This window comes from Salvelinus alpinus, chromosome 4, assembly GCF_045679555.1.
Source record: "Salvelinus alpinus chromosome 4, SLU_Salpinus.1, whole genome shotgun sequence".
Classification (NCBI taxonomy): domain Eukaryota; kingdom Metazoa; phylum Chordata; class Actinopteri; order Salmoniformes; family Salmonidae; genus Salvelinus; species Salvelinus alpinus.
In genome coordinates this window covers 40,684,273-40,706,956 of record NC_092089.1, presented here as the reverse complement: position 1 = coordinate 40,706,956, position 22,684 = coordinate 40,684,273, and the positions used below count along the sequence as shown (strand labels likewise).

The following is a 22,684-nucleotide window of genomic DNA, read 5'->3' as shown; positions in this document are numbered from 1 at the left end:
CAAATATGAAATGGCACCCTACTTCCAATCCCTACGCTCTGGCACTACTTTTTTTCCAGAGAGTGGTAGAGAGTAGTGCACTATAGAGTGCCATTTCAGACGCTGACCACGTGTAGTAGCCTACATTGTACTTCGGTGCAGGGCCAGATCTTTGCTATTAGTGTGCTAATCAATTATTTGAATTGACGCTAAAAGGCTTTAGATAATTCAACTATTGGAGAAAATAATAATTTGGGGAATGAAGGGTTTGCACAGGAAATAAATCAGACTGCACAGCAGCCCCAGTAAACATGAAGTCCTTTGGCTGGCAGCAACCTAACAGGAAGCCACTGTAAGACCATGCGTTTCTGGTCTGATCGGTTTTTACATACCATTAACAGTAGTCTCTCCTAATAGAATGTTACAAAAAATCTAACATAGTACCTAGCCAGAGCACATCATATTGGGTTCTGGGTTCCAAGAGATACACTACATGGCCAAAAGTATGTGGCCACCCGCTCGTCGAATATCTCATTCCAAAATCATGGGCATTAATATGGAGCTTGGCATTCTGCATGGTGATCTTAGGCTTGTGTGTGGCTGCTCGGCCATGGGAAACCCATTTCATGAAGCTCCCCAAGAACAGTTCTTGTGCTGACGTTGCTTCCAGAGGCAGTTTGGAACTCGGTAGTGAGTGTTGCAACAGAGGACAGATCATTTTTACGTGCTACGCGCTTCAGCACGCGGCGGTCCCGTTCTGTCAGTTTCCATTTCGCAATAACATCACTTACAGTTGAATGAGGGCAGCTCTAGCAGGGCAGAAATGTGATGAACTGACTTGTTGGAAAGGTGGCATCTTATGACAGTGCCACGTTGAAAGTCACTGAGCTCTTCAGTACAGGACATTCTACTGCCAATGTCTGTCTATGGAGATTGCATGGCTGTGTGCTCGATTTTATACACCTGTCAGCAACACGTGTGGCTAAAATAACCGAATCCACTCATTTGAAGGGGTATCAACAGTAATACTAAAGGTTTCCATCATCACATAATGTGACCCATTGTAAAAATATTTCAACACCTATAACTGATCCATGTGTGTTTTGTCCACCTTTATTTGTGTAAATATTTCTGAGAAAGGCTACGTAAGGGGTGGCCTCCTGTTACGGAGAGACAGTAGGTTGTGTCCCAAAAAGCACACTATTCCCTATGTAGTGTACTACTTTTGTAAAGACAGCAGAAACACTGCAGGTGACGTCAGACACAGAAAAAACTGCCAGCCACCTGCAGAGCTCTGAACTGAACTGCTACCGCGGCTGATTACGGTTGGGATTATGTCATCTAGTTAGCTCTCCTCTCCTTTCCCTTCCCGTCTCCTCTCTTCTTGAGCTTAGTCTTCTTCGTTAGGGAGAGAAATCAGGGAGGGGCATCTTCCAGACTTTCTGAAATAAGATTTAATAAAAAGCACACAACCTCACATGGAGGGGCTGCCTAAACAATGGAGCCTTTGAACGACATCAGAAGACCTGCCTCCACCTCTCACAATGTGATCGTTTTTTATAGGGTTGTCATTGGATTGAGAACTGCAAGAGCATTGAGCCAGTAACCGAAAGGTCGCTGGTTCGAATCCTCGAGCCGGCAAGGAGGAAAAATATGCCATTCTTCCCTTGAACAAGGCAGTAAACCCCCAAACAACAGCTGCTCCCCGGGCGCCGATGACGTGGACGTTGATTAGGGCAGCCCCCTGCACCTCTCTGATTCAGAGAGGGGAAGACACATTTTGGTTGAATGCATTCAGTTGTGCAACTGACTAAGTATCTCCTTTGCAAGAAATCAATCTATACATAATTGATAAATTACTTGGTTTGAGGCAGTCAACAACGGATTGATGTTGCTTTTATTGTTATTGTTTATTTTTAAATATCTGATTTGCCTCCATTATGTGTGGCTGGCCTGGCCCTGCTGAGAATCTGTGACCATACCTGTCTATATACCTTTGAGCTGTGTTTCTAGGTTCTGGGCCTGGAGCCATCAAGCCTCTCATTGGGAGTGGGTGTATAGGGGGTGGGTAGTGGGAATGTGCACCCCTTTGGGTCCCCGGGACCAGGAGTGAGAAGGACTGCCTTTGAACAATGTCAAAATGTCCATTACCTTGAATGTACCTGACCCTCTGACCTATCTAAATGTATGTACATGTATGAAGCAATCTGAAATTGTAAATCCTTAAATGTGTAATAACTTGAAATATGAAATATGAAAACTGGAAAAAGACTTAATGACTAAATATATGAACAACGAAAAAGAGACGGGGTTGATAGCAGAGGAGGGAAGGCAGGAAACCATTTGATGTTCTTTAATATCATCAGATAAGGGTTTTAGAATAGTTTTCATGATCATTTCATAACAGAGTTTATAGGTAAAGTAGAGTTGCTTTATAGTCAAAGCGGTGATTTGAATCAAAACTTGCAGACTTGTTTACGTGCTGCTGTGCGTTTTGTTGCTAACCTTACTTTGCTACCTGACAACTTCACGGTTTTAACTTTTTAATTACCGTTTATATTGTAATGACCCTGGGTTTATAAGCGCGGAAATCGACTCTGCCGCTTGTGCATGCTTTTGCGGCACAGTCGATAGCGCGCCGGACCTCGGGCTAGAAGGTCGAGGGTTCGAGACCTGCTCCCTGCTGTTTCATTACAATATTTTTTGTTTTTCCCTGACTCAGCTTTTTTTCATTCAACTTTTTCACTCAGTACGCTTTATCTGGTCATGGTTCGTCAAGACCTCCAACAGCCCGAAGCTAAGTAGTAACATTAACATGGTGCCTTCTAATTGCAGTCACTGTACTCATAATATACAGGAGAACGATCGCCTTACGGTGAGGATAGCTGTGCTTCAAGCCCCGCTTCAGATGCAATCGTTAGGCAAGGGTAATTTCAGTGTAGGAAAGGATGAAACACCGTCTGTGCCACCAGTAAGTACAGATAGTAGTATAAATCCCCTCGCACAGTCCCCGCAGCCGGACAACTTTCACATGGTTTCTGGAGGGAAATGCTGTAGGAATGCTCAACCGGTGTCGCTCATTCAGCCGACAGAAACTTTCAACCGGTTCTCCCCGTTAAGCAGCGAGTCGGAGTCAGAGGCCGAGCCTTCTCTGGTCTCTACTCCTCCCGTTACGGGGTCTGAGACGCCGAGGCCTCCCACCATTAACTCTGACAAATCGAAAACCCTAGTCATTGGCGACTCCATTACCCGCAGTATTAGACTTAAAACAAATCATCCAGCAATCATACACTGGCTAACGATGTTAAGGTTAATCTGAAGATGGTGCTGGCTAAAGCTAAAACTGGCGAGTGTAGAGAGTATAGGGATATTGTTATCCACGTCGGCACCAACGATGTTAGGATGAAATAGTCAGAGGTCACCAAGCGCAACATAGCTTCAGCGTGTAAATCAGCTAGAAAGATGTGTCGGCATCGAGTAATTGTCTCTGGCCGCCTCCCAGTTAGGGGGAGTGATGAGCTCTACAGCAGTCTCACAACTCAATCGCTGGTTGAAAACTGTTTTCTGCCCCTCCCAAAAGATAGAATTTGTAGATAATTGGCCCTCTTTCTGGGACTCACCAACAAACAGGACCAAGCCTGGCCTGTTGAGGAGTGACGGACTCCATCCCAGCTGGAGGGGTGCTCTCATCTTATCGACGAACATAGACAGGGCTCTAACTCCCCTAGCTCCACAATGAAATATGGTGCAGGCCAGGCAGCAGGCTGTTAGCCAGCCTGCCAGTTTAGTGGAGTCTGACACTAGCACAGTCAGTGTAGTCAGCTCAGCTATCCCCATTGAGACCATGTCTGTGCATCGACCTAGGTTGGGCCAAACTAAACATGGCGGATTTCGCCTTAGCAATCTCACTAGAATAAAGACCTCCTCCATTCCTGCCATTATTGAAAGAGATTGTGATACCTCACATCTCAAAATAGGGCTACTTAATGTTAGATCCCTCACTTCCAAGGCAGTTATAGTCAATGAACTAATCACTGATCATAATCTTGATGTGATTGGCCTGACTGAAACATGGCTTAAGCCTGATGAATTTACTGTGTTAAATGAGGCCTGACCTCCTGGTTACACTAGTGACCATATCCCCTGCGCATCCCGCAAAGGCGGAGGTGTTGCTAACATTTACGATAGCAAATTTCAATTTACAATAAACCCCACCGTTTTCGTCTTTTGAGCTTCTAGTCATGAAATCTATGCAGCCTACTCAATCACTTTTTATAGCTACTGTTTACAGGCCTCCTGGGCCATTTACAGCGTTCCTCACCGAGTTCCCTGAATTCCTATCGGACCTTGTAGTCATAGCAGATAATATTAACATTTTTGGTGACTTTAATATTCACATGGAAAAGTCCACAGACCCACTCCAAAAGGCTTTCATCGACTCAGTGGGTTTTGTCCAACATGTCTCCAGACCTACTCACTGCCACAGTCATGCTCTGAACCTAGTTTTGCCCCATGGAATAAATGTTGTGGATCTTAATGTTTTTCCTCATAATCCTGGACTATCGGACCACCATTTTATTACGTTTGCAATCGCAACAAATAATCTGCTAAGACCACAAACAAGGAGCATCAAAAGTCGTGCTATAAATTCTCAGACAACCCAAAGATTCCTTGATGCCCTTCTAGACTCCCTCTGCCTACCCAAGGACGTCAGAGGACAAAAATCAGTTAACCACCTAACTGAGGAACTCAATATAACCTTGCGCAATACCCTAGATGCAGTTGCACCCCTAAAAACATTTGTCATAAGAAACTAGCTTCCTGGTATACAGAAAATACCCGAGCTCTGAAGCAAGCTTTCAGAAAATTGGAATGGAAATGGCGCCACACCAAACTGGAAGTCTTCCGACTAGCTTGGAAAGACAGTACCGTGCAGTATCGAAGAGTCCTCACTGCTGCTCGATCATCCTACTTTCCCAACTTAATTGAGAAAAATAAGAACAATCCCAAATGTATTTTTGATCCTGCCGCAAAGCTAACTAAAAAGCAGCATTCCCCAAGAGAGGATGGCTTTCACTTCAGCAGTAATAAATTCATGAACTTCTTTGAGGAAAAGATCATGATCATTAGAAAGCAAATTACGGACTCCTCTTTAAATCTGCGTATTCCTCCAAAGTTCAGTTGTCCTGAGTCTGCACAACTCTGCCAGGACCTAGGATCAAGGGAGACACTCAAGTGTTTTAGTACTATATCTCTTGAGACAATGATGAAAATAATCATGGCCTCTAAACCTTCAAGCTGCATACTGGACCCTATTCCAACTAAACTACTGAAAGAGCTGCTTCCTGTGCTTGGCCCTCCTATGTTGAACATAATAAATGTATCTCTATCCATCGGATGTGTACCAAACTCACTAAAAGTGGCAGTAATAAAGCCTCTCTTGAAAAAGCCAAACCTTGACCCAGAAAATATAAAAAACTATCGGCCTAGAATCGAATCTCCAAATCCTCTCAAATTCTTTTTGAAAAAGCTGTTGCGCTGCAACTCACTGCCTTCCTGAAGACAAACAATGTATACGAAATGCTTCAGTCTGGTTTTAGACCCCATCATAGCACTGATACTGCACTTGTGAAGGTGGTAAATTACCTTTTAATGGCGTCAGACCGAGGCTCTGCATCTGTCCTCGTGCTCCTAGACCTTAGTGCTGCTTTGATACCATCGATCACCACATTCTTTTGGAGAGATTGGAAACCCAAATTGGTCTACACGGACAAGTTCTGGCCTGGTTTAGATCTTATCTGTCGGAAAGATATCAGTTTGTCTCTGTGAATGGTTTGTCCTCTGACAAAGGTTCCTCAAGGTTCCGTTTTAGGACCACTATTGTTTTCACTATATATTTTACCTCTTGGGGATGTCATTCGAAAACATAATGTTAACTTTCACTGCTATGCGGATGACACACAGCTGTACATTTCAATGAAACATGGTGAAGCCCCAAAATTGCCCTCGCTGGAAGCCTGTGTTTCAGACATAAGGAAGTGGATGGCTGCAAACTTTCTACTTTTAAACTCGGACAAAACAGAGATGCTTGTTCTAGGTCCCAAGAAACAAAGAGATCTTCTGTTGAATCTGACAATTAATCTTGATGGTTGTAAAGTCGTCTCAAATAAAACTGTGAAGGACCTCGGCGTTACTCTGGACCCTGATCTCTCTTTTGACGAACATATCAAAACTGTTTCAAGGACAGCTTTTTTTCATTTACGTAACATTGCAAAAATCCGAAATGTTCTTTCCAAAAATGATGCAGAAAAATGAATCCATGCTTTTGTTACTTCTAGGTTAGACTACTGCAATTCTCTACTTTCCGGCTACCCGGATAAAGCACTAAATAAACTTCAGTTAGTGCTAAATGGCAGCCCAAGATGGCGTAGCAGTCGGACGTGTGTTTGTCTCTGTCCCATGTAAATAGCCGGTTTCGTCTTTTTTTTCGTATATATTTTTTATCTCACTTTCCACCTATGATCTAAATATACTTTCCCACAACCCGCCTCACCCAATGTGATACGGATCTGCTATTTTTATACGTTATAACTGGAAACTCCATCAGCAGCTAGCCAGCTAACTAGCTACCAGCTAGTAGTAACTGTTAGCCACGGCTAGCGGTCTTCACCTTCAGCTCGGACACCAGCCAGCTTAACAGCTGATATCAACCAGTTTATTGCGCGATATCAACCCAGAGCATATCAGACTGATTTTCTCCACCACATCACCGGATTCCTGACGCAAGCTCTGGACAATTACACCGGATCATCGCAGCTAGCTAACTGCAACCGAGTAGCTACTGCGGGCTAACGCCTCTGTCCCGAAGCAAGCACCAGTTAGCCTTGAGCTAGCCTCGAGCTAGGCCCATCTGCCGGCTAGCCGAAGAGGTCTACCAGCGAATTCTTGGGCTACAATACCTCTTTTTGCCAATTGGACTGGACCTTTTTTTGCCGACACAGAGCCCTGCCAATCCATCACAACTGGTCTAAATCAGCTACAAGCTAATTTAGCCATTTTTTTTTGCCGCTGCTAGTAGCTTTTACCTTCTGCACAGACACCAGCCCTGTTATTAGCCTGGATATTACTCACCAATTTACCAGCATCGGACTGTCTCTCGACAACAACGCCGGATTCTCGACAACAACGCTAGCGCAGCTAGCGCCACTGCCACAAAGCTAGCACCAGTTAGCAAACACAATTCTACAATTCACAACCTCTCTTTCGCCACCGCCATCCGGCTTGGATTCTCTGTCGACACGACCACGTCTGAGCAGACCCCCTCCGTCTGAGCAGACCTCCCCCCGGGCTACTAACTTTAAACGCCGCGTGCTAGCTTAGTGGAGGCCTCCCTGCTCCATCTACGGCTGCCCCCTGGACACTATGATCACTTGGCTACATAGCTGATGCATGCTTGACTGTCCATTAATTCACGGTACTCCATTCTGTTTATTTGTGTTTTATCTGTCGGCTCTGTGCTTTAACTCAGGATCTGTGTGTAGTTAATCCGACCCTCTCTGCCTAGTCGTCGCCATTTTTACCTGTTGTTGCTGTGTTAGACTAGCACCCTGTTATTGCTGCTGTTATCTTACCTGTTGTTTTAGCTAGCTCTCCCAATCAAGACCTGCAATCACTTTATGCCTTACTGTATGTCTCTCTCAAATATCAATATGCATTGCATACTGTTGTTCAGGCTAGTTATCATTATCATTGTTTTGGTTTGCAATGGACCCCGTAGTTCCACTCTCCGTACCTCTGATACATCCTTTGTCCCACCCCCCACACATGCGGTGACCTCACCCATTGAGACCAGCATGTCCAGAGATACAACCTCTCTCATCATCACCCAGTGCCTGGGCTTGCCTCCGCTGTACCCGCGCCCCACCATACCCCTGTCTGCACATTATGCCCAGAATCTATTCTACCACGCCCATAAATCTGCTCCTTTTATTCTTTGTCCCCAACGCTCTAGGCGACCAGTTTTGATAGCCTTTAGCCGCACCCTCATCCTACTACTCCTCTGTTCCTCGGGTGATGTGGAGGTAAACCCAGGCCCTGCATGTCCCCAGTCACCCTCATTTGTTGACTTCTGTGATCGAAAAAGCCTTGGCCTCATGCATGTCAACATCAGAAGCCTCCTCCCTAAGTTTGCCTTACTCACCGCTTTAGCACACTCTGCCAACCCTGATGTCCTTGCCGTGTCCGAATCCTGGCTTAGGAAGGCCACCAAAAATTCTGGGATTTCTATACCCAACTATAACACTTTCCGTCAAGATAGAACTGCCAAAGGGGGAGGAGTTGCAATCTACTGCAGAGATAGCCTGCAAAGTTCTGTCATACTTTCCAGGTCTATGCCCAAACAGTTCGAACTTCTAATTTTAAAAATTAATCTCTCCAGAAATAAGTCTCTCACTGTTGCCGCCTGCTACCGACCCCCCTCAGCTCCCAGCTGTGCCCTGGACACCATCTGTGAATTGATCGCTCCCCATCTAGCTTCAGAGTTTGTTCTGTTAGGTGACCTAAACTGGGATATGCTTAACACCCCGGCAGTCCTACAATCCAAGCTTGATGCCCTCAATCTCACACAAATCATCAAGGAACCCACCAGGTACAACCCTAAATCCGTAAACATGGGCACCCTAATAGACATTATCCTGACCAACCTGCCCTCCAAATACACCTCTGCTGTCTTCAATCAAGATCTCAGGGATCACTGCCTCATTGCCTGTATCCGCCACGGGTCCGCGGTCAAACGACCACCCCTCATCACTGTCAAACGCTCCCTAAAACACTTCTGCGAGCAGGCCTTTCTAATCGACCTGGCCCGGGTACCCTGGAAGGATATTGACCTCATCCCGTCAGTTGAGGATGCCTGGTCATTCTTTAAAAGTTACTTCCTCACCATATTAGACAAGCATGCTCCGTTCAAAAAATGCAGAACCAAGAACAGATATAGCCCTTGGTTCACTCCAGACCTGACTGCCCTCGACCAGCACAAAAACATCCTGTGGCGAACTGCAATAGCATCGAAGAGCCCCCGCGATATGCAACTGTTCAGGGAAGTCAGGAACCAATACACGCAGTCAGTCAGGAAAGCAAAGGCCAGCTTTTTCAAGCAGAAATTTGCATCCTGTAGCTCTAACTCCAAAAAGTTCTGGGATACTGTAAAGTCCATGGAGAACAAGAGCACCTCCTCCCAGCTGCCCACTGCACTGAGGCTAGGTAACACGGTCACCACCGATAAATCCGTGATAATCGAAGACTTCAACAAGCATTTCTCAATGGCTGGCCATGCCTTCCTCCTGGCGACTCCAACCTTGGCCAACAGCCCCGCCCCCCCCGCTGCTACTCGCCCAAGCCTCCCCAGCTTCTCCTTTACCCAAATCCAGATAGCAGATGTTCTGAAAGAGCTGGAAAACCTGGACCCATACAAATCAGCTGGGCTTGACAATCTGGACCCCCTATTTCTGAAACTGTCCGCCGCCATTGTCGCACCCCCTATTACCAGCCTGTTCAACCTCTCCTTCGTATCATCTGAGATCCCCAAGGATTGGAAAGCTGCCGCGGTCATCCCCCTCTTCAAAGGGGGAGACACCCTGGACCCAAACTGTTACAGACCTATATCCATCCTGCCCTGCCTATCTAAGGTCTTCGAAAGCCAAGTCAACAAACAGATCACTGACCATCTCGAATCCCACCGTACCTTCTCCGCTGTGCAATCCGGTTTCCGAGCCGGTCACGGGTGCACCTCAGCCACGCTCAAGGTACTAAACGATATCATAACCGCCATCGATAAAAGACATTACTGTGCAGCCGTCTTCATCGACCTGGCCAAGGCTTTCGACTCTGTCAATCACCATATTCTTATCGGCAGACTCAGTAGCCTCGGTTTTTCTAATGACTGCCTTGCCTGGTTCACCAACTACTTTGCAGACAGAGTTCAGTGTGTCAAATCGGAGGGCATGTTGTCCGGTCCTCTGGCAGTCTCTATGGGGGTACCACAGGGTTCAATTCTCGGGCCGACTCTTTTCTCTGTATACATCAATGATGTTGCTCTTGCTGCGGGCGATTCCCTGATCCACCTCTACGCAGACGACACCATTCTATATACTTCCGGCCCTTCCTTGGACACTGTGCTATCTAACCTCCAAACGAGCTTCAATGCCATACAACACTCCTTCCGTGGCCTCCAACTGCTCTTAAACGCTAGTAAAACCAAATGCATGCTTTTCAACCGTTCGCTGCCTGCACCCGCACGCCCGACTAGCATCACCACCCTGGACGGTTCCGACCTAGAATATGTGGACATCTATAAGTACCTAGGTGTCTGGCTAGACGGCAAACTCTCCTTCCAGACTCATATCAAACATCTCCAATCCAAAATCAAATCAAGAATCGGCTTTCTATTCCGCAACAAAGCCTCCTTCACTCACGCCGCCAAACTTACCCTAGTAAAACTGACTATCCTACCGATCCTCGACTTCGGCGATGTCATCTACAAAATAGCTTCCAATACTCTACTCAGCAAACTGGATGCAGTTTATCACAGTGCCATTCGTTTTGTTACTAAAGCACCTTATACGACCCACCACTGCGACCTGTATGCCCTAGTCGGCTGGCCCTCGCTACATGTTCGTCGTCAGACCCACTGGCTCCAGGTCATCTACAAGGCTATGCTAGGTAAAGTGCCGCCTTATCTCAGTTCACTGGTCACGATGGCTACACCCACCCGCAGCACGCGCTCCAGCAGGTGTATCTCACTGATCATCCCTAAAGCCAAAACCTCATTTGGACGCCTTTCCTTCCAGTTCTCTGCTGCCTGCGACTGGAACGAATTGCAAAAATCTCTGAAGTTGGAGACTTTTATCTCCCTCAACAACTTTAAAAATCTGCTATCCGAGCAGCTAACCGATCGCTGCAGCTGTACATAGTCCATCTGTAAACTACCCACCCAATTTACCTACCTCACCCCCCATACTGCCTTTATTTATTTACTTTTCTGCTCTTTTGCACACCAGTATCTCTTCTTGCACATGATCATCTGATGATTTATCACTCCAGTGTTAATCTGCTAAATTGTAATTATTCGATTTATTGCCTACCTCATGCCTTTTGCACACATTGTATATAGATTCTCTTTTTTTTCTTTTCTACCATGTTATTGACTTGTTTATTGTTTACTCCATGTGTAACTCTGTGTTGTCTGTTCACACTGCTATGCTTTATCTTGGCCAGGTCGCAGTTGCAAATGAGAACTTGTTCTCAACTAGCCTACCTGGTTAAATAAAGGTGAAATAAAAAATAAATAAAATAAAAAATACGGCTGCTAGAATCCTGACTAGAACCCAAAAATGTGATCATATTACTCCAGTGCTAGCCTCCCTACACTGGCTTCCTGTTAAAGCAAGGGCTGATTTCAAGGTTTTACTGCTAACCTACAAAGCATTACATGGGCTTGCTCCTACCTATCTTTCCGATTTGGTCCTGCCGTACATACCTACACGAAGACTCATCTCTTCAGTAGGTCCTATGATTGAGTGTAGTCTGGCCCAGGAGTGTGAAGGTGAACGGAAAGGCACTGGAGCAATGAACCGCCCTTGCGGTCTCTGCCTGGCCGGTTCCCCTCTCTCCACTGGGATTCTCTGCCTCTAACCCTATTACAGGGGCTGAGTCACTGGCTTACTGGTGCTCTTCCATGCCGTCCCTAGGAGGGGTGCGTGACTTGAGTGGGTTGAGTCACTGATGTGGTCTTCCTGTCTAGGTTGGCGCCCCCCCTTGGGTTGTGCCGTGGCGGAGATCTTTGTGGGCTATACTCGGCCTTGTCTCAGGATGGTAAGTTGGTGGTTGAAGAATCCCTCTAGTGGTGTGGGGGCTTGTGCTTTGGCAAAGTGGGTGGGGTTATATCCTGCCTGTTTGGCCCTGTCCGGGGGTATCATCGGATGGGGCCACAGTGTCTCCTGACCCCTCCTGTCTCAGCCTCCAGCATTTATGCTGCAGTATTTTATGTGTCGGGGGGCTAGGGTCAGTCTGTTATATCTGGAGTATTTCTCCTGTCTTATCTGGTGTCCTGTGTGAATTTAAGTATGCTCTCTCTAATTCTCTCTTTCTTTCTTTCTCTCTCTCGGAGGACCTGAGCCCTAGGACCATGCCTCAAGACTACCTGGCATGATGACTCCTTGTTGTCCCCAGTCCACCTGGCCGTGCTGCTGCTCCAGTTTCAACTGTTCTGCCTGTGGCTATGGAACCCTGACCTGTTCACTGTGATTACTATTATTTGACCATGCTGGTCATTTATGAACATTTTGAACATCTTGGCCATGTTCTGTTATAATCTCCACCCAGCACAGCCAGAAGAGGACTGGCCACCCCTCATAGCCTGGTTCCTCTCTAGGTTTCTTACTAGGTTTTGGACAAGTTTTTCCTTGCCACCGTGCTTCTACACCTGCATTGCTTGCTGTTTGGGGTTTTAGACTGGGTTTCTGTACAGCACTTTGAGATATCAGCTGATGTAAGAAGGGCTATATAAATACATTTGATTTGATTTTGATTTGAGAAAAGGCAAGAGGAGAGACGTTGTGCTCAACCTCATGACCTCTGAATCATATGACTGACGTTCAGCTCCGCCTGAGGGTTCAGCCGACACACCCCCTGATCCCCCGGCGTGAAACCACACACCCACTTTAACACACATTAAACTAAACCCATCAAACTATTTTCAAGATGGAATGAATGGGAATATTCATAATTTTTCGGACAAAATATTAAATTATACTATTCAGCAGCTGATCAGAGAAGACAGTTTTTCCTTTGATCGTGTAGTTAATCAGTCCATTCAGACTATTTCCAATAGAGTTCTCGTTTACATTAAACACCATGCTGTCTGACTACGGTAGTCATTACTATGTTAACTGCCATAATCGTCCTCCTCCAAATTCAAAGGCTTACTCTTAAAAATCCCCCTCCCTGAACAGTTGAACTATAACAGAGAGGAGGACCAGCCTGCCTGGGAGATAATGTAAGTATGAAACATAACCCAGCAGTAAGAGTAGCAAGATCACGAGACCAGAAAAGTTTACCAACGCTGGAGGCGTCAACAGTAGTGTTACCAAGAAGACTAGCATTCTTCAAGAGTCACAATGTTCTACCCCTGTACTGAATACCAGGGAAGCGAACTCATGACTAACACTAATCTACACACAAAGCAACGTGCTATCTGCTAGCTAGCCAAAATCCTGATTTGAGTTGGCCTGTGAGCAACATTATTTTAGTTCTCATGGAGGGTGACGTCACTGCACTGTGGGATACCTAGTTATCATCTGCTACATTTATGTGGTTCTACTGTACCTCCATTGCACTCTCAGTGTCTGGACCAAGGAAAAGTGGCTCAGCTGTCTCGGTCTGTCTGTCTTCATGTAGTACATTGTGTCACAACAACACAGGTTTCATATAGTTCAGTGTCAGGCAGCAACATAGTAAAGATTGAATCACGTCAGTGACAGTGTTGGGGAAGTGGTGTGATCCAATCACGACCAATGTTTCTGAACTAAATTGTCCACACACACACACACACACACACACACACACACACACACACACACACACACACACACACACACACACACACACACACACACACACACACACACACACACACACACACACACACACACACACACACACACACACACACACACACACACACACACACACACTAGCTGTAATGCAATAAGACTGCTGGATCTGCAGTGATGTGGTGACAGTCAGAAGAGGGTGTTGGAATGAGGATAGACTTTCCAGTATTTTCTTTTCCTCAGCCAGGCTCTCACACATCACATCAGACACTGACTGACTGCACTAGAAGAACCCATTTCTGCCATAAAGCAGCTTGGCAGGGATTTTGTTGACGCAGTTTCACTGCACATTCTCAGAGAGAGAGAGAGAGAGAGAGAGAGATGTCACCCAGAGCCAACATCAAAGAGGAGAGCTTGCATGGTGACATTCATTTCGCCAGCCCAGTCAGTCAGACCAGCTGAGAGCCTCGAGAGTCTGTAGTGAAGGTCTATCTATCACTGATCTCCAAATAGACTCCATCATCACTCCTGTTAGGACTTTGTTCTAGGTGTTATGATATATATTTTTTCAGATGTTCTTGTTTTAGTGAATGTTTGCTTCTGTATTTGAAATTGCCTCACTGTCAATGACAGTCCCATGTTACACATAGTGTAGGTGTGGTCATATCCATTCTCTCTAGTCTAACCTCTGAGCTAGATGCTGTGAATGAGGTGTGCACTGCACAGACAGCATGGTAAAGTACTAGTGAAACCACCACCACAATGCCCCTGGCAGCAGGTTGAGTGTCAGGCATGTCATCGAGCAGGATTAACACGCCCTATGTACAGATATTATCCATCCACCACTGTGACTGTTGCCGGCCCGGTTTCGCCAGGTATAATTCCATTGGAACACTGTCGGTCCTCCTGCTCAACATCTCTCATTCGTATTATTACAGATATCTTCCCAGAAACAAGGAAGTCAGAAACATGCCACTCACCTCTGTTGATGTGGCTGGGATGGATTTACCTGTGAAGACAAAGAGAAAAGTTGTGATTTTATGACTAATGTCTTTATGACTAAAGCAAAGCATCTTAAAATACATTGGCTTGGTTATGAACTGGATGTGAAACTATTTGTGACTGAGAAGGGCTTATGCAAACATGATGAACTCTCAGAGCTACAATAAGATGTTAACAACTGGCCCAACCAACACACCCTTTCATGACAAAATAGAGGCATGTATTATTTTATGCTAAACCTTTACTGTAACTAAAACAGAGGCGACAATTCAATCAATTGCAGGTCAATTAAAATGTGAAAATCATGCCGCTGGTTCACTCAGATTGTTTCCGTATACTGTAACTGAAGGACAGATGTATTTATGTGTCGATAATCCAATATGACACTGTCTGCAGAGGAAACAGCATGTGAGGCGTCAGTTTTAACATGGTTAACAGGATAACACCTCAGATACAGCCTGAACATTCTTACTGAACCTGCAGTGTGTTTTCCCCCTTTACCTGTTTTATTGATTTCATCTGGGCCTAATATGTCATGAGATACTGTATGCATTTAGGTCTCGCACATGAACCACCCCTGGGCAGCTGACCGCTGTTGCCACGGCAACTCACTGGGAACTCAAACGCCGACCAGCCCGAGTCAGAAGGTCGACGAACAACAAAGGCTCCGGTGACTCCATGATGGGGTCACTAAGTGGCCATCAGCCATGAAGATAATCTGCTCAGTCAAACAAGGTTATTATTATCAGACCGTCAGAAAACGAAAGCTGTTTAATCAAGTGAGGCGGAACCACCATCTTGAGCAAAATAGGTCAAGTACAATACAAGTGCATTATAACACAGACTACCATGGGTCTAACCTTGCCTATATGCTGTAATAGGGCCAGGATTATTTATATGACCGTAAACCTGACCAGGAAAAACAGGGTCCATGGAAAGAGAAGAAGAAGAAGAAGAAGGAAGAAGATTGAGGAATGTGTCGTGAAGACAACATCATTAACTGGGTCACAGTCAATGAAAGCAGCAGTTCATTCTCACCACTTGGTTGGTGGCATGTGACTACTGATGACACCCTGTCTCTGCATCTGCCTCTACCTCTTCCAGTCAGTCTCTCTCACTGCTTCTACCTCTGCCAGTCAGTCTCTCTCACTGCCTCTACCTCTGCCAGTCAGTCTCTCTCACTACCTCTGCTTCTACCTCTGCCAGTCCGTCTCTGTCACTGCCAGTCAGACTCTGGCACTGCCAGTCAGACTCTGTCACTGCCAGTCAGTCTCTGTCACTGCCAGTCAGCCTCTGTCACTGCCTCTGCCAGTCAGCCTCTGTCACTGCATCTGCCAGTCAGCCTCTGTCACTGCATCTGCCAGTCAGCCTCTGTCACTGCATCTGCCAGTCAGCCTCTGTCACTGCCTCTCCCCCTACCTCTGCCAGTCTGTCTCTCTCATTGTCTCTGCTTCTACCTCTGCCAGTCAGTCTCTCTCACTGCCTCTGCCAGTCAGTCTCTGTCACTAACTCTACCTCTGCCAGTCAGCCTCTGTCACTGCCTCTACCAGTCAGCCTCTGTCACTGCCTCTACCAGTCAGCCTCTGTCACTGCATATGCCTGTCAGCCTCTGTCACTGCATATGCCTGTCAGCCTCTGTCACTGCCTCTCCCTCTACCAGTCAGTCTCTGCCTCTCCCTCTACCAGTCAGTCTCTGTCACTGCCTCTGCCAGTCAGCCTCTGTCACTGCCTCGGCCTCTACCAGTCAGCCTCTGTCACTTCCTCTGCCAGTCAGCCTCTGCCAGTCAACGTCTGTCACTGCCTCTGCCAGTCAGCCTCTGTCACTGCCTCTGCCAGTCAGCCTCTCCCCCTACCTCTGCCAGTCAGTCTCTGTCACTGCCAGTCTGTCTCTCTCATTGCCTCTGCTTCTACCTCTACAAGTCAGTCTCTGTCACTGCCTCTACCTCTCCCAGTCAGTCTCTCTCACTGCCTCTGCCAGTCAGTCTCTGTCACTAACTCTACCTCTACCTCTGCCAGTCAGCCTCTGTCACTGCCTCTGCCAGTCAGCCTCTGCCAGTCAGCCTCTGTCACTGCCTCTGCCAGTCAGCCTCTGTCACTGCCTCTGCCAGTCAGCCTCTGTCACTGCCTCTGCCAGTCAGCCTCTGTCACTGCCTCTGCCTGCATACACACAGCTAAAATTCATCAATAGACTTTATTCAAGAAACTTCTTGGTTAGGCCTAAATGTTCCTCCAAGCCACCACGTCATCGTCATGAAATGTCCATTAACTTCAATAACGTGACCAAGCAGATTATTTTTTGACCCTCTCCACATACACAATGACAAGCTCTATTGTAATGCAACATCCTGCAAAACAACATGTTCAAATCATTTGCTTGTGACTGCCCCATTCATTGATGAGAAAAAACACGATGGAAGCCTAATATTACAGGACATCAACAGACCAACAGACCTACTCACAACCAATGTCCAATGGTCCTTATTTTCAAATCCAATTTATTTTAGAAAGCCTGTTTTATATCAGCAGTTGTCACAAAGTGCTATACAGATACCCAGCCTAAAACCCCAAACAACAAGCAATGCCGATGTAGAAAGAAGCACAGTGGCTAGGAAAAACTCCCTAGAAAGGCAGGAACCTAGGAAGAAACCGAGAGAAACCAGGCTTATTTTGACACTCAAAGTAAGACAAAACAACTTGCTTTTGTTACTGCTATGCAGGAAACAGACAACGGACAAATCCTGCTCAATACAAGGCCTCAGACATACAGAGAAAAGGAAATCACTTTCCTTTTCCACGACCTGTGCTCGCTCGCTCTCTCTCTCTCTCCCCCTCTCTCTATCCCCCTCTCTCTCTCTCTATCCCCCTCTCTCTATCCCCCTCTCTCTCTATCCCCCTCTCTCTCTATCCACCTCTCTCTCATGCAATGCATTATCCATCACAGAGCTACAGCGTGACAATCTAAACAACTGCGAGGACACAGTAGACATTATGACAAATGGTATCAATCTGGGTAAGATCAGGAAACTGGGGAAATTTAGTAAAAGAGTAGCTACATTTTGTGGCACATCTAGTTGGTCAGTTGGAATAGTGACATGGTTGGTGGTTCTGTGACAAATTGGTTGGAAGAATGCTCTCTCTCAGTTTTTCTTTCTGTATGTCTGTCTGTCTCTCTGAACACAGCTGGGATGGCTGATATGCCTTGGGGGAGACCCCTTGCTCTGTAGCCCAGTTAACCAGACATCAGAGTGGTCGGTCCTTCTGAGAATCCATCAAATATGGATATGATGTGACAAATCAGTGTTTTAAGATATTATGAATTTAAGGCACCAGAGAAAGAAAGGCGTCGTAAGAATAAAGTTAGTCTATCTACATTAACTCAGATGATTAGCTTTAGTCATATTCATGTAATAATCACAGATTAATAAAGTGTAATAACACACATGATGATACCACATTTAATAACAGCATTGCCTGTAGAGTAGCCATCCTCAGACCAGTAGCAAACCATGCAAAACCTCCCATCCCCAATAACTATTACTGAGTTACTAATACACTGCAAGGCACGTAAAAATAAAATACAGTACACCACAAATTCCACCCTTACTATGCACAGTCCGTTCATAAATGCCAAAAACGTCATGTGTGTCTCAGCTGGCAGAGGATGGTGCTTGCAACGCCAGCACGTACTGGGGACCAGTACGAAAAAGTACGAAACTGTACGCACAAACTACTGTAAATCACTCTGGATAAGAGTGTCTGCTAAATGACTCAAATGTAAATGTAAAAAAGCTGATTAAGTATGGAGTACATTGAGTCCAAAGCAAATAAGCCATCAAATTGACTCAGCACACATTGACTCAAGGTGTGTAACTGAGGAAGAGCTAGGGTACAGCTTCCCTGTGACACCATGGGTAAATAAATAAAGACATATTCCGGGTGAAATTGAGTCTGTATCTGGGAATCTGATTACAGGATACTAACAAGGAGGAAGACCGACAGGAACTCTCCACAAGCAAGACAAGACACATTACTAGTAATTCATAGTCACTTTCACAGGTAGCCTGATGACTCACAGTAAATTATTTCACTGCTCTGTTGTTCGCTACATACTTTAGTCTGAGACTGTCATCGTTGAAATAGTTTGTGCTGACGAGGGGCGTTGTACAAAAAAAAGTCATTAGCGATTGGATCATCTTTAACCAATTACATTTTAGTCATTTAGCAGACGCTCTTATCCAGAGCGATTTACAGGAGCAATTAGGGTTACGTGCCTTGCTCAAGGGCAGGTCGACATATTTTTCAGGTAGTCAGCTCGAACCAGTAACCTTTCAGTTACTGGCCCAATGATCTTAACCGCTAAACTACCCACTGCCCTATCAGAGTATGAAAGCCAATGACACATTTTCAAGCCACCGCTTTACCCATGTTTGTTCTGGCTTTGGCCCAATCCATTGGTTTCTGGACCAATCAGACGGCCCCGAATGTGTTCGCATTCGCATTACCTAACGTAGCAGGCGTAAAATTAACGTCTGAAACTAGATCCCTTACATACTGGACTAGACGAGAAGAAAAAAAAAAATGTCGGGGAGGTTATATTCTGCACTGTTCAACCAATCCAGTACATGTGGAGGAGGAGTTAAGTTGGCGTTGCCTTGTTAACGTCACAGGCTCTCTTTCCATTTCCCGAAAACCTGACAGAGGCTAGGGTTTGGCCGGAGCAAGGAGTATGGGTAGCCAAGCAGTTTCAAAGGCACACCCAGACTACACACATCACTTGCTGTGTCATATCAGGTGTGACACAAGACAATGTCAACAGTTTAGCTAGGCCCTAGCTGTTAAGGCTATCGATGACTACAGTGATGATGATGTGGCTTGTGGCCATCATGCAGTCATACCATTGGTTGAGGGTCTTTGTGGCAATGAAAGCACTCCATAAAAAAAGTCCAAAATAACAAAAAAGAAGGTTGATAAGGGGCCACATCTTATCAGTCAAGGTAGCATACTCCACCCCCCCACCCATTGTACAGTGGATTCAGACCCCTTCAGGAAAGTATTCAGACCCCTTGACTTTTACCACATTTTGTTACGTTACAGCCTTATTCTAAAATTGATTAAATTGTTTTCCCCCCTTATCACTCCACACACAATACCCCATAATGACAAAGCAAAAACTGTTTTTTTGACATTTTTGCAAACGTATACAAAAACCTACTGAGTCGTCTCTGCAGATCCTCTCAAGCTCTGTCAGGTTGGATGGAGAGCTGCTCCCGAGTGGTGCAGCAGTCTAAGGCACTGCATCTCAGTACAAGAGGTGTCACTACAGTCCCTGGTTCGAATCCAGGCTGTATCACATCTGGTTGTGATTGGGAGTCCCATAGGGCGGCGCACAGGTTTGGCCGGGGCAACCCATATTTGTAAATAAGAATTTGTTCTTAACTGACTTGCCTAGTTAAATAAAGGTTAAATAAAAAATAAATAAAAGAGTCTCACTGTACAGCTCAGGTCTCTCCAGAGATGTTTGATTGGGTTCAAGTCCGGGCTCTGGCTGGGCCACTCAAGGACATTCAGAGATTTGTCCCAAAGCCACTCCTGCGTTGTCTTGGCTGTGTGCTTAGGGTCATTGTCCTGTTGGAAGGTCAACCTTCACCCCAGTCTGAGGTCCTGAGCGCTCTGGAGTAGGTTTTCATCAAGGATCTCTCTGTACTTTGTTCCGTTCATCTTTCTCTCGATCCTGACTAGTCTCCCAGTCCCTGCCGCTGAAAAACATCCCCACAGCATGATGCTGCCACCACCATGCTTCACCATAGGGATGGTGCCAGGTTTCCTCCAGATGTGACACTTGGCATTCAGGCCAAAGAGTTCAATCTTGGTTTTATCTGACCAGACAATCTTGTTTCTTATGGTCTGAGAGTCCTTTAGGTGCCTTTTGGCAAACTCCAAGTGGGCTGTAATGTGCCTTTTACTGAGGAGTGGCTTCCATCTGGCCACTCTACCATAAAGGCCTGATTGGTGGAGTGCTGCAGAGATGGTTGTCCTTCTGGGAGTTTCTCCCATCTCCACAGAGGAACTCTGGAGCCCTGTCTGAGTGACCATCGGGTTCTTGGTCACCTCCCCGATTGCTTAGTTTGGCTGAGCAGCCAGCTCTAGAAGAGTCATGGTGGTTCCAAACTTCTTCCATTTAAGAGTGATGGAGGCCACTGTGTTCTTGGGGACCTTCAATGCTACAGAAATTAGTTTGGTACCCTTCCCCAGACCTGTGCCTCGACACAATCCTGTCTCAAAGCTCTAGAGACAATTCCTTCAACCTCATGGCCTGTTTTTTGCTCTGACATGCATTGTCAACTGTGGGACCTTATATAGACAGGTGTTTGCCTTTCCAAATCATGTCCAATCAATTGAATTTACCACAGGTGGACTCCAATCAAGATGTAGAAACATCTCAAGGATGATCAATGTAAACAGGATGCACCTGAGCTCAATTTCGAGTCTCATAGCAAAGGGTCTGAATACTTATGTAAATAAGGTATCTGTTTTTTTATTTGTAATACATTTGCAGAAATGTCTAAAAACCTGTTTTCACTTTGTCATTATGGGGTATTGTGTGTCTTGATGAAAACATGTTTTTATTTAATTAAGTTTAGAATAAGGCTGTAACATAACGAAATGTGGAAAAAGTTAAGGGGACTGACTACTTTCCCGAATGCCCTGTATGTCACTCTGGGCAGCAACACATTGTGCCATGGAAATATGTTGTTTTTTCATTTTCTCAGTAGGCTATTTTATAGAGTGTGAATGATGAACATGAACATGTGATGTGTGACAGGGGAAAACAACAACAGCTGAGCCAGCTGACTAAATGCAATAGCCAACAATTGGAAAGCATGGCATATGAATCTATCAGTCGGTGTCCAGCTGCCTTGTTGACCTAATTTCTACATAAATAAAACATTATTACAGATTTTCTCATTCTAGGAACTGGTAATATTACCAATGTGTTGGAGAAATGAAAAAAAGACAGAAAAAATCATGAACGCATTGCAAAACATCATCATTACATAATTATTGTACCTACCATCACAGCCTTCATATTGAAATTTGACATCTCCGTCTTTCTGAATCCTCACATCCCGAGGTCCCTCAATCCTTTTCGGAGTATCCACCACTGATGCACCGGCAGCTGGGCCAGAATTCCTCCTATGTCCCTGAGCCAGGTTTATGCAGCATTGGTAACACACTGCCCAAGCCTGCTCTTCGTTTATCGGTTGGCTGTAGAGCATTAAAATCTCCTCTAAAGACAGTTCACTTCCCCCTCTTTCCTCCATTCCGTCCATTTTTGCCATCCCGGGATACGGCGTCTCATCTCGCTGGACCGCAGCAGGGCCGATCAGCTCTCCGCTCTCCTCGTCCGAATCTCGCCGCTTGGCCATCCTTTCATTCTATCGACCGAGAAGGGCCGGTGATGACACTAATAAACGGGGAGCCGCAGATAAACAAACGATCCGGGCAGCCTGAAGACATCGGAAAAGATGCGGTTCCCTTGCAACAGCAGCACCACCACGGACAATGATTATTATTTCCCCCGCCTTGCAGTGTTTTCGTATGGGTACCAGTCATATGACGCATTGTTTGCATGGTCTAAATGCCTGTCAGGTTTCGGTCGACTTCAGAGGAATACATAAATAGTTGACATGCGCAGCTAAAGGATGTTATTTCCCACTTTCCCTGTTATTTTGTGCCATCTGCTGTCCAATTTGATAGAGTACGGTGTATGTGACTACATCTAGGCAACGTGTAGGCTACTCTGACAATTATGTTATGCTCTCAAACAAATACTATTTCTCAATGATGGATTTGGGAGCACATTTATATTCATATTGAATTCCTCATATTAATGTTTGAAGGCAGGGATTTCTTAAGGGTTATGTACATTCCTACTTCTCTATGGAGGAACTTCCTCTAACTACCCTGCACTTACTTCTGCAGAGGCCAAGCATGACTCACTCTCTTTCTCTCACACAACTGTAAACGTGGAAGATTCCTGCAGGGCCGTTCATTGTAATATGTAATGTTTACAACCTTACCTACAGATATAG

The 22,684-nt window shown here is 45.7% G+C and overlaps 1 protein-coding gene across 6 annotated transcripts in view; it reads right to left on the bottom strand.

Moving 5' to 3' along the window:
• The window catches only part of LOC139573537 (protein spire homolog 1-like), a 61,955-nt gene extending 39,739 nt beyond the window's left edge, over positions 1–22,216 (bottom strand). For 2 of the 6 annotated variants that reach the window (XM_071397100.1, XM_071397101.1), the window contains exons 1-2: positions 21,664–22,216; positions 14,570–14,598 (exon numbers count right to left, since the gene is read on the bottom strand). In XM_071397100.1, the coding sequence (XP_071253201.1) occupies positions 14,570–14,598; positions 21,664–22,018 (384 nt within the window). In that variant the 5' untranslated portion in view covers positions 22,019–22,216. The remainder of the gene's footprint in view (positions 1–14,569; positions 14,599–21,663) is intronic. The other 4 variants (XM_071397098.1, XM_071397097.1, XM_071397096.1 and 1 more) reach the window with 3 other exon arrangements.
• Positions 22,217–22,684: the final 468 nt, after the last annotated feature.